General features: G+C 38.1%; 5 protein-coding genes and 1 long non-coding RNA gene across 6 annotated transcripts in view; 4 read left to right on the top strand and 2 right to left on the bottom strand.

Moving 5' to 3' along the window:
• The window catches only part of LOC131015234 (probable glycosyltransferase At3g07620), a 1181237-nt gene that overhangs the window by 945964 nt on the left and 219112 nt on the right, over window positions 1–16161 (bottom strand). The window lies entirely within an intron of this gene.
• LOC131015262 (molybdate transporter 1) lies at window positions 2845–4397 on the top strand. Its single transcript, XM_057943577.1, has one exon. The coding sequence runs from the start codon at window positions 2887–2889 to the stop codon at window positions 4261–4263; it is 1377 nt and encodes a 458-aa protein (XP_057799560.1). The 5' UTR covers window positions 2845–2886; the 3' UTR covers window positions 4264–4397.
• Window positions 5149–5825, bottom strand: LOC131015309 (uncharacterized). The gene is made up of 2 exons (XM_057943668.1): window positions 5428–5825; window positions 5149–5304 (listed from the first exon to the last, which is right to left on the bottom strand). The coding sequence occupies exons 1-2, from the start codon at window positions 5681–5683 to the stop codon at window positions 5234–5236; spliced, it is 327 nt and encodes a 108-aa protein (XP_057799651.1). The 5' UTR covers window positions 5684–5825; the 3' UTR covers window positions 5149–5233.
• LOC131015313 (uncharacterized) lies at window positions 7139–8682 on the top strand. Its single transcript, XR_009098492.1, has 3 exons — window positions 7139–7551; window positions 7656–7709; window positions 8398–8682. It is a non-coding gene; the product is annotated as an uncharacterized LOC131015313 (long non-coding RNA).
• Window positions 9526–12218, top strand: LOC131015232 (uncharacterized). The gene is made up of 4 exons (XM_057943529.1): window positions 9526–10978; window positions 11063–11162; window positions 11248–11960; window positions 12080–12218. Exons 1-3 carry the CDS (start codon window positions 9534–9536, stop codon window positions 11956–11958), a joined length of 2256 nt encoding a protein of 751 aa, XP_057799512.1. The 5' UTR covers window positions 9526–9533; the 3' UTR covers window positions 11959–11960; window positions 12080–12218.
• Window positions 12780–13706, top strand: LOC131015301 (uncharacterized). Its single transcript, XM_057943655.1, has 3 exons — window positions 12780–12933; window positions 13022–13129; window positions 13208–13706. The coding sequence occupies exons 1-3, from the start codon at window positions 12850–12852 to the stop codon at window positions 13589–13591; spliced, it is 576 nt and encodes a 191-aa protein (XP_057799638.1). The 5' UTR covers window positions 12780–12849; the 3' UTR covers window positions 13592–13706.

Genomic DNA, 16161 nt, shown 5'->3' with positions numbered 1-16161 from the left:
GGCTGACGCGGCGGCACTCGCCGGCGGCGCCGTGAACCAGTCCGGCGAGAAAGAGAGGCTGAGAGAGAGGAGTGTATGCCAGCGTGTGTGTTAATTAAAATAACACTAAACATCTAATTTCCTTGACTCTACTCTTCTTAAACTCCGTGCCGAACAGTAAAGTCCCATAAATAATGGGACGGAGGGAGTATAATTCTCATGATAATCAACTCCTATATTTGTTAGTTTGGATAAAAAAGAAAAAGTATTTATTCATATAATTTATATGTTAGCTTGAAAATCACTCTCTTTATCCCATTCTTAGAATTGGTTCAATTCTTTTGATCGTATAATATAAATTAAAGAGAAAATGTAAATTGGATAAAAGTAATAGTATGACATACAATATTTCATGTTTTGAATATTAAGTATATTTTATGTAAATAAACTAATTTTAATGGGACAGTTTAATGGGATATCACAAAATAGTTTAATGGGATATCCCAAAATAAAAAAAAAAATAAGTTAATTTTAGTGATACGGATGAAGTTCATCAATACGCTGCTTTCTCTAATTTTGCCTATTGGGAAGAAAATAAAATTTCGGCCCGAACTTTAATGGGCCTATTAACGCAAGAAGATGGGCCACTATTTGGTCCAATAATCACCCACATCAATATAAATAGGGCGATTCTATTTTTACTCACTAATACTCCCTCCGTCCCCAAAATAAGTTCCTCTTTGGGGACGGCACGGGTTTTAAGGAAAAATAGTAAGGTGTATTGATAGTAGAAAAAAATATAGTATTATAATTAATATTGGGAGTGGTGAAAATGTGAAAAAGTGTTATAATTAGTATTGGGAGTGGTGAAAAAGTGAAAAGTAAGAATAAATAAAGTATTATTAGTGGTGGGGTAGTTGTCCGAAAATGGAAAGAAAGAAAGAGGAATTTATTTGGGGGACGTCCCAAAAAGGAAAAAAATGAACTTATTTCAGGGACGGAGGGAGTATTAATATATGTATGTTATTTTGCCTCTACTATACTAATATTCTAATTTTATTCTAATAAAAGAAACCTAAAATATGATTCAATTGTTGTAGGTGGAACTCAAATTCTTGCTCCCTTAAATTATTAGGATTTTTTAAAGAAAAATAGTTAATGATTCTTATTTTCCTCATGTGATGATTCGAACATCAGGATAAACATCTTATCAGTCGAGTGTGCTTCGTTGTTCATAAATTAGGGGTTCGAGTCACTGCGTAAGAAACGAGTATTGATCATTTCTCTGTTTTTTTTTTTCCTTTGTGAAAGTTGATGACGTCCAAAATAAGTAAAATATTCGACTTAAGAGAATATATTTGGTGATATTCGAATTAGTAATAATTGGTGGTCTTGAAGCATAAGCATGACCATCAATAGTGGGCATATTGTTCCAAAAGAACAATTCAATGAGAGATATAAAATTAGCCAATTGCTCCATCTTTTCTTAAACGGCCCCTCAAAATTTTGGGGGATAATGTATATAATTTGGCCCCTCTTCATTTTTCTATGTTGATTCTTTTACTTAGATGATATTTTTTGTCAGATACTATTATATTATGTATCGAGTAAAATAAAGTCAAACGTGTAAAGGAGTTCTTAGAAATATAGATAATCGAGTATGTGAAATCTTGATGTTTCTAGTTTTTGAATTTGGTATGCATATTATAATTTATAAGTAGTATTTTATTTTATGCGCAATTTATTAAATGCTTTAGAGAAAATCATATTCCCCTCACCACGGCTAATCTGCAATTAGGGAAAAACATGATAGTCACATGAGAATCACAATAAATCATACTCCCCTTTAAGTAAATTTGGATTACGAGTAATTAATATCACATCTTTATTAAACTGACGTTAATTATAAACACTCCATGAGATATATTCATATAAAATTTTCAATCATAAAATAGTTGAAATAACAAGTTGACTCTACCATACACCATCATTTATACTCCCTCCGTCCACGAAAGAACTTCCTATTTTTCTATTTCGGGACGTCCACGAAAGAACTTCCTACTTTTTCCTATTTTGGGACAATACCCCACCACTTAAAAAATACTTCCCTTTTAAGACAATTCCCACCACTCAAATAACATTAATTAAAACAACACAATAAATTATTAATACTTTTTCACAATTCTCAATACACTTTACAACTTTTTCTCCACTCTCAATACACTATACAACATTTTATTAAAACCCGTGCCACTCCCTCCTAGGAAGTTCTTTCATGGACGGAGGGAGTATTTACTTTTGACTTGATGATAAGGTTTGAATGAATATAAATTAAATACTATATGAACGTCATCCCAAAATACTCGTTATCATTTCATTTCAAGTTGCAAATGTATTTACTTTGTTCCATATCATTTTTATTTTATTTTTGTCAGATTCATAAAAATATAGGTGTATTTTAAAAATAGATTCATTCTATTTTTTTACACAAAAATTTGGATACAACTACAATCGGGTTGACTTGTATCCAAAATAATACTATAATTTACACGATTTGGGTCAGAATACAGGTTCGAATCAAAATCTGAATACAAGTGCAACCCGATTGTATAGTACACTCAATTATACGGTGCACCCAACTGTACTCAAAACCAACTCATTTTTTTTAACTACAAACATCTATTTTTACATGGTCACACAATTTAACCATATCACAATCACTTATCTTTTCTATATTCAATACATCATCTCCCCAATAATACATTCTTATGAAAGTATTAAAAAATCATATGATCACAACGAGTTATATATAAAAAAAATTTACTCCTAAAAGTGTATATATATATATACACATGCATTGGTTACAACGAAACAATTCATGTCCACCTCACTGCACCACGCACAGCAATGGAGTCGCAGCCGCACAACCCGGGGGGCGGCGCCGCCTCCCCATCCCAGCTGGCGCAGAAGCTCCGCCGCAACCTGACGTCGTTCCGGTCGAAATGGAGCGAGCTCAACGGCGCCATGGGCGACCTCGGCACCTACATTCCCATCATCCTCGCCCTAACCCTCGCCAAAAACCTAGACCTCGGCACCACCCTCATCTTCACCGGCCTCTTCAACTCCCTCACCGGCGCCCTCTACGGAGTCCCCATGCCCGTCCAACCGATGAAGTCCATCGCCGCCGCCGCCATCTCCTCCCCCGACTTCGGCGTCCCTGAGATCATGGCCGCCGGCATCTGCACCTCCGCCGCCCTCCTCCTCCTCGGCGCCACTGGCCTCATGCACCTCGCCTACAACCTCATCCCGATCGCCGTCGTCCGCGGCATCCAGCTCGCGCAGGGCCTCTCCTTCGCCATCACCGCCGTCAAATACATCAAAACCGAGCAGAATTTCGCCAAATCCAAATCCGCCGCCGCCGGCGACCGCCCCTGGCTAGGGCTCGACGGATTAATCCTCGCCCTGACCTCCGCCTGCTTCATCCTCCTCGTCAACGGCTCCGGCGACGACGACAGATCGGAAATCGAAATCGAGATCCACGAAATCTCAACATTTAATAGAAGGAAACGAAAGCTATTGAAATTCATCAAATCGATTCCATCCGCGTTCATCATTTTCATCCTAGGGCTAATCCTCGCCGTCGCGAGAGGACCTCAAGCAGTCAATCACTTCAAATTAGGGCCATCGAAGATCAAATTGGTGAAAATCTCGAAGCGTGCATGGAAGGAAGGATTCATCAAGGGCACAATCCCGCAGCTGCCGCTGTCAATCCTAAATTCCGTCATCGCCGTCTGCAAGCTCTCCACCGATCTCTTCCCGGAGAAGAAGGAGGTATCGGCGACGTCTGTGTCGGTCACGGTGGGGCTGATGAACCTGACCGGGAGCTGGTTCGGGGCAATGCCGTGCTGCCACGGGGCGGGGGGGCTGGCCGGGCAGTACAAATTCGGGGGCCGGTCAGGGGGCTGCGTGGCGCTGCTGGGGGCGGCGAAGCTGGGGCTGGGGGTGGCTCTGGGGGGCTCGATGGTGAAGGTGTTGGAGCAGTTTCCGGTTGGGGTGTTGGGAGTTCTGCTGTTGTTTGCTGGGATTGAGCTCGCCATTTGTGCTAGGGATATGAGCACCAAGAGCGAGGCCTTGGTGATGCTCGTCTGCGCCGCCGTCTCCTTGGTTGGCTCCAGCGCCGCGCTGGGGTTCTTGTGTGGGATGGTGGTGCATTTGCTGCTCAGGGTGAGGACGGCCGGGGAGGCGAAATCGTGGTCGGAGTTTTGGTTTGACCGCAACGTTTAAGGGGGCGTTTACTGTTCATGATTGATAGCTAACCCACATCGATAAAAAAGAACTATATTCCGTCTCATTTGACTTAGCTAAATATTCTCTTTTGGATTGTCACACTTGAAAATATGGAACCATACACTTTACTATATTATTCTCTTCGCCTTTTAAGGGGGCATTTGCGTTCGGTTGGCGAGATTAAATTGGCCCGAGATTATTCGAGATTGAGTTGGCCCGAGATTAATTTAGTCATAGGGCCTACTTGACAATATCTTGAAATTGAATACCGGGCCGGATCCACTAAACCGAACAAAATATCATAAGATTAATCTAATCTAATCTTATCTCATCCTTCAAACCAAACGCTCCCTAAATAGTTTTTTAGGACGAGTGGCACGAGTTTCAAGACAAGGTTATTGAATGTATTAAAAGTGATGGAAATGTATTATGGAGTAATTAATATTGAGAGTGATGAAAATATGAAAAATAAGAATAGATTGAGTATTATTAGTGGTGGGGTAGTGCCCCAAAATAAATAGGATGTTATTTGAGAGACGGGTCGAAAAAGAAAGGTCGAAAAAGAAAGATACGAAGTTATTTAGGGACGAATAAAATAGAACTTTATTCTTTTAAATAATCGTATAAAAAAGAATTACACCAAATGATGTGAGACGAAGAAAATATTTATTGAGGATTGGAGATTGAAGTTGACGGCTAAGATTGCATAAATCCTTGCGATGAAAGATGAAAATACTCGATCATGTATATAGTCAATTTCAAGTAGTACCATGTTGTTTTCTTGAATTGAATCTCTACTTGTGTTGTTCTTTTAATTCATGTGCAAAATCAATGTGCAAATTCGTGTATATATCCGCAAATTGTGAATTTGGGGGAAAAAAATGCAAACTAGTGAACTATTTCATTGCAAGATGAAGAATCATCAACCATTTTACATCAAATTTAGGCAATCCCAAGATTATTCAATTCATGGAGCTATTACAATGTCACTGCATAGATCAGTACACCAACCAAAGCATTTCTCCAATCTTGCACCATCTGCCACAAATCACATCATCATAAAGAGAGAGAAAAAGAAAAAGAAAAAGAAAAAGAAAGAGAGAGAGAGAGAGAGAGAGAGAGAGAGAGAGAGAGAGAGAGAGAGAGAGAGAGGGTACTAACCACCATTTCTAAGAGGGGTGCAGCGCTTGAGGAAGCAACCAAGGTGACAATAGTGAGCATAATCAGCAGCATTGGAAGGAATGCATGTGTTGAGACATTGATAATCACAAGCAAGCTTCTGAGATTGAGATATGGAGTTTCTAGCTCCTATGAAGCACTTGTTGTAGCACCCACCCCAGCAAGCATACATGCTTTGTGCATCCACCACCACTGCCAAAATCGAGACGGCGACGACGACGACGACGACCAACTTCATCTTTTTCTTGCTAAATTCGAGCTTGCATTTTGACACCTCTATATATAAGTCCACAAAAACCAGCTGATCATCAACCCCAAGCCATTTATGAGGTGGTTAGTTTTTTTGGACTAGCACAGTTGGATTCACTTATCTACTATAAATGCCCCACAAATCTACTCTCTTTTTAGGTAGATTTTTGTGATTTAGTGTGAAGGGGTCATCTAAGTTTAGGCTTTTCTAGGGTTTGTTTCATTGTCAATACTAATTTGTATGCATTCATAAATCTATACCTATTATAAAAGAGCCTCATTTTACAAAATTTGATTTGCCTATTATATCCCTAATATATATACTTAATTTAAGGTCAATTGTATAATTTAAATATTATACATATAATATATCTATAAATATATTACTATGATTTATCCTTTATATTTTAATAGTTATTTAAGTAGTAGTATCCATTAGGACTCTTCATCATATAAGTTAATATTGTTTATTATATAATTTTAATAATTTTGCTAGAATCTTTGGGATTAAAGTTAATTATGTAAAGATGAAACATAATAAAGATAAAATTAGGTGATATTTAATTAAATAAAAATTAAATTTTATTTTAATTTTATAAGTTCTATAACATTGTACTTAAAAAAAATTGATTGATCAATAATTGGTTCAAAAAATACATTAAAATGATAAATATTGCTATAAAATGAAATAAAATATAAATTTACACTAATAACAATTTATTCATTAATTAAAATAATTCTTTTTTACATACGAACGCACATCATCTCTACTAGTATATACAAGGATAAGAAAAAATCACAATAATATTAATAAAAGTACAAATATATTGTTTACTTGATTTTGGAGTACTTAGATTGTTTTTAAATTTTTATAAGACTAAGTTTATCAATGATCCATTGTTGTTGGTCATTATTAAAAGACAAAGACAAAAAAGAAATCGATAGTAAAAATTGAGTAATTGGTTGAAAGGAAAAGTGGCATAACCAACTTCTCTCAAATCAATTTTTTTTATCAAAAGTGTCATGATACATGTCATATTTTTATTGAATAAATAATAAAAATGAAAATATGTTTTAGTTCGAAGTTGGTTATTCATAAAATATAAAAATTATATAATTAATTTGAATTATAGGTTACATATGCAAAAAAAAAATATTAATAAGTTAGTAGAAAAAAGGAAGGAAGTAAAAAAGGGTAGTAGTATATCATTAAGATCTTGCTGATTCCAATGCACCAACTTCCTTAAAATTTGCAAATGTTGGCGCACTTTCCAAAACATCTCCATTCCCATTCTTGCACCATCTGAAAATGTGACAATGGGAGGAGGCTTGGTTGGTGAAAAAAATGTTTTAATTTGTTATTTTGGTCTCTTCATAAAAAATGTTTATTTATTTTTAATAATAATTTGTTTGTTTCTTTCTCCACTTACTAACACTACAAAAAAGCGCGTATTTACCGGCGAAAACTACCGGCGGCGATTTTGCCGTCGGTAGATAACGGCGGCAAGGCGGCGGCATTGCAGGCGACCCGAAATTTCGAAATTACCGGCCAGTTACCGACGGCAAACTCGCCGCCGGTATGTAACGGCGGCGTCGCCGTCGTTAATGTTAAAATACGCATTATTTAATTAAATTTATAGACTTAGCGGCGGCAAAATCCCCGCCGCTATATAGCGGCGGCATTTGCCGTCGGTAACCTTTAAAATATAGGGCAGCGGGTTTGCCCATTTTTTCAGTATCTGCGCCGCAACCAACCCCCCCACGCGAACAGAAACTACCCCCCCAGCCCCTCCCCTGCTGCTGCTGCTCTTCCTTCGCCGCCGCCTCCGCCGCCGCCGACCGCCGCCGACCCAGCAGGTATCTCTCTCTCTCTCTCTAGATCTATATATATATATATATATCTAATTAATTTTAATTATATATATATAATTATATAATTTCACTTATATTATTTATTGTAGTTCGACGACCTCGTTTCACCGCCTTCTTCACGACACCCACCGGAAACCACCACCGTACGCTCTCTAATTTATTTATTTAATTATTTAATTATGAATTTATTTATGTATTTAATTATATATTAATTAAATAGATTTAATTATTTGTTATATATAGTTAATTAATTTATAATAGATTTTGTTTATAATTAAATTATATGAAGCATGATTAATTTTAAATTATATTAATCCATTTAATATATGATGTTGTTAGTTAAATTTTAAATTATGAAGCATGATTAATTTTAAATTATATTAATTTTAATCAATTAGTTTAAGTTGTTTGTTAGAATAATTTATATATGTTGGATAATTTTGTTAAATTCAATGTTATGTGCTATGTGTTTATGAAATGTTATATTATTATATATATATATATATATATTGTGGGATAGATTTAATCAATTTCTTAAGGATCTTCTCCCTTTGGGATAGAAATTGATTATTTCTTAAGGATCTTCTCCCTACAAATGATTGTTTTTAATTTAATTACCATGATTTTTATTGCTTTTATTTGTATTGTATTATTGCTTCGACATTGGGGGGTCGGGTAGACCTAGTATAGGCTTAGTAAATTAGGACCACTATGGTCACTATAGTTGCTGGTAGAGTCGAGCACTTGGTAGTTAGGATAGTGGGGTTATGCTGTCGAAATTTTGTTAGATTTCAAGTAATTTATTATGTTTTATTTGTTTTTTTCAATTAGAATTTGCAAGAATGAGTGATAATCGTACGTGGATGTACGCGAGATACAATGATCGTACCGCATTTGAAACGGGGCTTGAGTTTTTCCTTGAGTGGGCGTTCAATCAAACGGCGTACACAGATGGACAAGGTAACATTAGGTGCCCGTGTAAGAAGTGCAAGAATCAAGCGTATTTAGATGTACCTACGGTCAGAGAACATGTTAGTAGGCGTGGATTTGTCCTGAATTACAAAGTTTGGGTTTGTCACGGGGAAGCACCGCTGTCTATGCCGAGAGAACATGCTATAATGAATGAGGATGATGGATTATATAATAACTACGAAAGGATGGTGCATGACCATGCTGGACCTAGTAATTATCAAGATCCTCCAAATCTGGAGCAGCCGCCCAATAATGACGCTCAACAGATTTATAATATGTTGGATGCAGCGGATACTCCATTGTACGCAGGATGTGACACGTACTCACAATTAAGTTGGATGACTCAATTCATGAGCATAAAGACTGAAAGCCACATGTCAGAGAGGACTTACAATCAGATGTCTTCGATGATGAAAGCTGCTTTACCAGAGGGTAACAACTGTCCAGAAGACTTCTATAGTACGAAAAGAAATCTACGTGGTTTGGGTTTGCCAGTAGAGAAGATCGATTGCTGTGTTAATAACTGCATGTTGTATTGGGGGGAAACTAGTGAGCTACATAGTTGTATGTTCTGTGACCAATCACGATATAAGGACAGCTTGCGTGCATCTGGGAGTCGCAGAAAGAAACAAGTGCCCGCTAAACAGATGCACTATTTTCCCTTGACGCCCCGATTGCAGAGATTGTTTGCATCTCCTGCAACTGCTGAACATATGCGGTGGCATGCGACCTCCACAGACGATGGGATAATGCGCCACCCGGCCGACTCTCCGGCATGGAAACATTTGAATTCAGTCTTTCCTGGATTCGCCGATGAGATTAGAAATGTGAGGTTGGGCCTCTCTACAGATGGTTTTGCCCCATTTGCACAATCAGGGCGTCAATATTCTTCTTGGCCAGTTATTGTCACGCCGTATAACCTGCCTCCGTGGTTGTGCATGAAAGAACAATTCATGTTCCTCACAGTCCTCGTGCCTGGCCCATCAAACCCAAAGATGAAGTTGGACGTATTCTTACAGCCATTGATACACGAGTTAAAATCTCTGTGGGAGGTTGGTGTGAACACTTACGACATATCGTTGAAGCAAAATTTCCAGATGCGAGCAGCTCTGATATGGACTATCAGTGATTTTCCAGCGTACGCTATGTTGTCTGGGTGGGGTACAGCTGGGAAATTGGCATGTCCACATTGCATGGAGAATACAGAAGCATTCACTTTGCCGATGAGTGGAAAACAATCGTGGTTTGATAATCATCGGAAGTTCTTACCTCCTAACCATGTGTTTAGGAGAAACAAAACTTCATTCTTGAGGAATAAGACATGCAATGTTGGTCCACCAGAACAAAGATCAGGAATACAAATCTTGAATCAAATCGAGGGGTTAGGCTTCGTGAAGGTTACCGAAGACTTCGATGGCAGGAACGCTCAACTCGCCAAATATCAAGATGTAGGGTGGAAAAAGAAAAGCATATTTTGGGATCTACCCTATTGGAGATATCTTTTGATTCGACATAATCTGGATGTTATGCACATTGAGAAAAATGTGTTTGATAACGTGTTTAATACTGTCCTGAATGTGAAGGGGAAGACAAAAGATACAGAAAAATCTAGAGAAGAATTGAACACCTTCTGCAAGCGGAAAGAGTTGAAGAAAGTGGATGGAACTCGAGGGTATCCGAAAGCATGTTATACGCTTGACAGGGAAGAGAAGAAGATCTTACTCCAATGGATCAAGAGTCTTAAGTTTCCCGATGGGTACGTGTCAAATATTAGTAGATGCGTTGACATGAACGCCCTGAAGATGCACAACATGAAAAGTCACGACTGTCACGTGTTCATGCAAATCCTTCTGCCTGTTGCATTTAAAGAACTTCTTCCTAAGAATGTTTGGGAGGCAATTACAGAGTTAAGTTTCTTCTTCAGAGAATTAACATCCCGCAACGTGGCCATATATGACATGAGAATACTGAGTGAGAAGATAGTTGTTACTCTTTGCAAACTTGAGCGTATCTTCCCGCCTAGTTTATTTGATTCAATGGAGCACCTACCAGTTCATTTGGCAGATGAGGCACGATTGGCTGGTCCAGTGCAATATCGGTGGATGTATCCTTTTGAAAGATATTTGAGGACATTAAAAAATCATATAAAGAACAAAGCCAAGGTTGAGGCGTCCATCGCCAATGCATACTTACATGCAGAAATGTCAACCTTCTCTTCGTTTTACTTTGAAGATCAAATATCTACAAAGTGGACAACTTTGCCTCGCAATATTGAGATGCCCGTTGCTGAAAATGATGATCCTCTTTGTCTCGTCATATTCAAACCTATTGGGCGTTCACTTGGCCGAGGGACGAAGAGATACATGGATGAGCGCGAATGGCATGCTGCACACATGTATATTTTGAGCAATTGTGCAGAGGTTGCAGAGACATATAGCAAGTGAGTATTCTCGTTCAATTTACGTATAAGAAGTGTTCATCATATATAGGTGTTAACATATTTATTTGATTCTTTGTATCCAAGGATCTTCAAGGAGGAAAAACGATATGCAAATCCTTACATGACTGATGCAGAGTTTGAAGTCGCGTTTCACAACGAGTTTATTCTGTGGTTTAACCATTACGTAAGAGACGATAAATTTATGTTAAATATACATTTACTTACTCTAAAATTGGCTAGCAAACTTAAATGATATTTGTGTGAAACAGGTTTGTCGTCCTTGTAACGACGAGTTGAACCCTTATATTAGGTCGCTTGCAGCTGGACCATTAAGGGAGATTGAAACATACTCCGGCTATTTCGTGAATGGCTACAGGTTTCACACAACTGATCATGATAGAGAGAGTGCGACTGTGAACAGTGGCGTTTGCATAAAAGGTTCGGTCTATGGTAGTGATAGAGATGTGCTAGACTTTTATGGGCGTCTGCAAGAGGTTTGCGTGCTGGAGTATCCGGGGTATCCAATTAAGCAGACAGTCTTGTTCAACTGTGAATGGTTTGATTTGTCGGCTCAGGGAACTTCTATTGATACAGACTTCAAGTTAGTTTCACTGAACCACACACGAAGATATAGGAAGTATGATCCCTTTGTTTTGGCGAGTCAAGTAGTTCAAGTGTTTTACTGTCCCTATCCCAGTACGAACCAATCAAAGAAAAATTGGTGGTCAGCATGCAAAGTCAACGCAAGATCTAAGGTTGAAGTGTCTACTGCAGCATCTACATCAACATTAGATCAACCATTTCAAGAAGAAGTGGTTACTATTATGCCTACTCACACAAGTGTAGGCATTGAACAACCACTTCTCCTTCATCCCCTCGGTGGAGTCGTTGAGATTGAAGATGACGATGAAGCAGAAGACGATGATTCCCCGTTGACATCTAACGATAGTGATGATGATAGTAGTGATGCTTATGAATAAATGTAAATGCACATTTTGGTTGAATTTGATTGCAAATTTGTTATGTTTATGTTTATGTTTGTTAGTTACTGTTAATGTTACGTTTCGTGAAAGCGTTTGTTAATTTAATTGTATGCAACAGGCATCATGTCTACCTCTCGAGGTTTGTTGGGATTTGGGAGGCAATCTGGCGTTAATGCGCCAGAAGCTACAGCAGATACATCTGATGGGTCTGGGACGCATATTTCTGGGACTCCCGAGACTCCCAATGCTTCTAGTAGTTCACGGGCTAGAAGGCCTAGGGGCCCTACAGCTGCCGCTATCAGAGAGAGAGAGGTTAAGGCACCTGATGGGAGGACGGTATTTCAGAGGCATCCTGAGACTGGGTAAGTACATTAGTTAAAATTACTGTTTCTCGTACACCATGATTAAGTGACAAAATTACTTGTACACAGTGTTTTGTTGGAGCCCACTGGCCTGTCCAAAGCTTGCACGTGCACATTTAAGATGTTTGAAAACACAGGCGGGTACACATGGAAGTTGACGCCCCCGGCGATGAAGGATAAATTTTTTGATGAATTACAGGTACAATTAAATTTATAATACATATAAATATATCATATTAAATTGTTAAAATGTTTGATATTAAATTAATTCTCTTTCTTTCAACAGAAAGAGTTTACGTGGAAGCCCGAGGATGAGCATGACGTGAGGATCATGTGGGAGACAAAAGCCCGCAAAAGGTACTCCGACATGATGAGCGACTACAAGTCAACTCTCAAGCAGTGTATCAGCCAAGGGAGAGAGATGTCTAGGCCCGTCTGGATGACTCCCGATTTCTGGACTGGACTCCGGGATTACTGGCATCAGCCCGAGGTTGAGGCTGTTTCAACTCGAGCTCGTGCCAACCGGATGTCCGAGCCCGATGGGGAGGGTACAGGGATCAGTAGGCACGTGGGCGGGTCCCAGTCGACTCGTATCCTGCAGCAGTATATGGTATGTAATTAACAAATAATTAAGTATATAAATTAAATTAATATATTGACTAATATAACTTATTTATCTTATATAAATGCATATACAGAGCTTGGATCCTGGTACTCCCCAGGATGCACCGAACTATGCCACCTTCCTCCGCCTCCACACGTACGCCGACGGAAGTTATACGTCGGAGAGAGATGCTAGAATTGACGTAAGTGTTTAAGTTTATTCAAATATTTAGTGAATGTATTTATTTTCTAACAATTATGCATTGTTATGTATGTATTAGGCCGAGGTTCATCGACTGGCCGCTGCCACAGGACGACAGGAGCGGCTAGACGAGGTGTATTTGGAGGTGGTGCAAATTGATAGGTCACGGATCTACGGCGTCGGGAGTGCCGGGCAGAGTCAGGCTAGTAGGGGGTCTATCCGCAGCACGGGCACTTCTGCGGTGTCTCAGCAGCTTTATGAGACACGGATCTCCACGCTGGAGGAGCGATTGGCGGCAGAGCAAGCACAACGCCAACAGATAGAGGAGCGCATGGCGGCAGAGCAAGCAGAACGCCAACAGATGCAGGACCGCGTGGCTCAATTGGAGGCGTTTATGATGATGTATAAGGCTCCGCCACCTCCACACCCTGATGCCGATGATGATGATGATGATGATGCTTAGACTTATGTTTATGTTTTCAAACAAAATTACATTTGCACTTTCTTTTCAAATTTATGTTTTATTGAACTATATATTTCAAGTGCTTTAATTATTAAAACTATAAATGTTTTATATATTTATGGCAATGATGATGATGATTGCATTTAACATAAACAAATAAATTCAAATCACATTATAATAACCAAATTAAAACACTTTTGGTGTATTAATGTTAAAAAAAAAAAAAAAATTAATTAATTAATTAATTAATTATTAAATATTAATTAAATATTTTACCGACGATAAAAATAAGGACCGAAACGAACTCGCTCACTAATTAACAACATATTTAAGGTATTATCTCCACATATTCAAAGATTATAATTATATGAGTGAGTATATAGCATTTAAATGAATTAATAGATGTAGATATATCAATAATACGAGTGTTCTGTACTGGTGATCACTCGAAAAGAATTTTAAAGTTAAGCGTGCTTGACACATAGCACAAGCAAGATGGGTGACCCACTGGGAAGTCGGGTCGCCGACTGGGAAGTTCGTCTAAAGTATGCAATACCGTATAAATACGGAAATAAATTGTGGATATACAATATACAATAAAATAAATAAATAAATAAATAAATAAAATAAAATAAAATAAAATAAAAAAATAAAATAAAAACTATTACCGTGGGCAAAACGCCGTCGGTAGTTACCGACGGCAATTTCCCCTCGGTAAATACCCGGCCATCCTCCGGCGTGAACCACCGGCCGGCGGTAGATTTTTACCGACGGCGATTCGCCGCCGCTAGTTAGCGGCGGTACTCGCCGTCGGTAGTTTTCCGGCAGGGTCAGCCGGACTCCGGTGGCTCTCTACCGACGGCAAGATAGCCCTCGGTAACTAGCGGCGGTGTCTGCCGCCGCTATTTCTCCGGCTAGGCTCCGCCGTTTAACGGCGACAATTCCGGCGGCAGCGCCGCCGTTAACTGCCGACGGCGGATGTTCGCCGCCGTTATTGTCGTTGCCGACGAACCGTTTAGCGGCGGGAGATTGCCGCCGTTATCGCCGCCGGTAACACTATTTACCGGCGGCCGTCTTTTTTTACCGACGGCATTTAGCCGTCGGTAATCAGCGCTTTTTTTGTAGTGTAACTTAATTAACTTTTTCAACTTTTCGTTAATTGTGAGCCTCTTTCTCCACTAACAAAATAAACAACACAAGTTTTCTTAAAACATGTTTCACCCTTCTTTAAAACATCTTTTCGTGAATGGAGGAAATAGTAATTCATGCAAATACCAATAATTTGACGATTATGTTTTAAAATATGTATATGGAAAATTCAAAATTCATGATGGGAGCTATATTTTCAAAATTATGAATTTGAAATTTCGAATAAACAATTTTCTTACAATTTCATTTGGTGATGGGTGCTATTATACAATAATTTGATTATTTTAATGTATAAAAATTCTAAATTTTTTTTTGGGGGGGGGATTCATAATGGAGGCTATATTTTCTAAATTTTGAATTTGAGATTTTGAAAAGACAATTTTCTTACTATATCATTTGGTGATAGAGGCTATATTGTACAATGATTTACACAAAATACTACTTCTAATTAATTTAACTATTTTAAAAGAATAATTTTTTCTTCAAAAAAATAAAATTGGTGGGGCATTTTCCCATTGAGCAACCATTTTGATAGTAATAGCGATAATCTGCAGCAGAATTTGGAAGGCACTCGTAATAGCATCCAAACTTCTCTCTCCGCACCACCTTTCTCACTCCTCAATAAGCACCACATTATTGAAAAATCTTCAATTTTGAGCATTTGTTCAAAACTTGTCCCGCTATACAAAATTCAATAATAGAATGATGAGTCGTTTTGTCTGACTCTTAGATGGAACGATTTCGTTTTATCGGATGAGTTGGAATTTTTTTTACATCCGACAAGATTACTCATCATATGTCGTCTTTGAATTTTGCATAGCATGACAGTATTTTAGAAAATGACGAAAATTGTGGATTTTTTAATAAAAGATGAAAGTTGAGGGTTTTTAATAAAAAATGAAAGTTGAGATGTTTACATGTCATCAATTTTTATTTTTATATTAGAAAAGTCTTTGACTTTCGGCACATTTCAAAAAAATATTTCACTATATAAAATTCGGCAATAAAAATGAATCAACTTTGTATTGGATGAGGTGGGAGAAAAAAAATCACCTAATTAAGAAACCCGACGAGGTAATTCATCATTTTGCGCTGGATTTTGGTAGCAGATCATTTTTTAGAAAATGTTGAAAGTTCAATTTTTTTTTTGAAACGTTTGAACTTTTTACAATTATACTTGCGTTTGATAGTTTTCGTCACGTTGGGAGAATAACTAGTATAATATTTATCCCCTTTTCTGAATTAATGTTAGTATCTTAGAACAATTAAAATTGACATGAAAATTATTGGTTCTTCATAAATCATAAATCATAAACCTAGAGAAACCACCCTTTTTATTTAGATTGACTTGTATTTATTATTGTTTGACTAGCTAAGATTGCAATGAATTGAGTGTGTTGCTCATCTTTCCATTTCTATTT

The sequence above is a fragment of the Salvia miltiorrhiza genome, chromosome 3 (genome assembly GCF_028751815.1).
Source record: "Salvia miltiorrhiza cultivar Shanhuang (shh) chromosome 3, IMPLAD_Smil_shh, whole genome shotgun sequence".
Lineage (NCBI taxonomy): Eukaryota > Viridiplantae > Streptophyta > Magnoliopsida > Lamiales > Lamiaceae > Salvia > Salvia miltiorrhiza.
Note: the sequence above shows the minus strand (reverse complement) of the source record. Positions and strands in the feature narration are given on the sequence as shown.

Excerpts from the sequence above, each read along its gene's own strand:
- LOC131015262 (XM_057943577.1), top strand. The coding sequence starts at position 2,887 with ATGGAGTCGCAGCCGCACAACCCGGGGGGCGGCGCCGCCTCCCCATCC.
- LOC131015309 (XM_057943668.1), bottom strand. The coding sequence starts at position 5,683 with ATGAAGTTGGTCGTCGTCGTCGTCGTCGCCGTCTCGATTTTGGCAGTG. Across the intron at positions 5,305-5,427 it reads CACCCCTCTTAGAAATGGTG|ATGGTGCAAGATTGGAGAAA; the intron begins GTTAGTACCCTC and ends GATTTGTGGCAG.
- LOC131015232 (XM_057943529.1), top strand. The coding sequence starts at position 9,534 with ATGAAGTTGGACGTATTCTTACAGCCATTGATACACGAGTTAAAATCT. Across the intron at positions 10,979-11,062 it reads GTTGCAGAGACATATAGCAA|GATCTTCAAGGAGGAAAAAC; the intron begins GTGAGTATTCTC and ends TTTGTATCCAAG. Across the intron at positions 11,163-11,247 it reads TTCTGTGGTTTAACCATTAC|GTTTGTCGTCCTTGTAACGA; the intron begins GTAAGAGACGAT and ends TGTGTGAAACAG.
- LOC131015301 (XM_057943655.1), top strand. The coding sequence starts at position 12,850 with ATGTCCGAGCCCGATGGGGAGGGTACAGGGATCAGTAGGCACGTGGGC. Across the intron at positions 12,934-13,021 it reads GTATCCTGCAGCAGTATATG|AGCTTGGATCCTGGTACTCC; the intron begins GTATGTAATTAA and ends ATGCATATACAG. Across the intron at positions 13,130-13,207 it reads AGAGAGATGCTAGAATTGAC|GCCGAGGTTCATCGACTGGC; the intron begins GTAAGTGTTTAA and ends TGTATGTATTAG.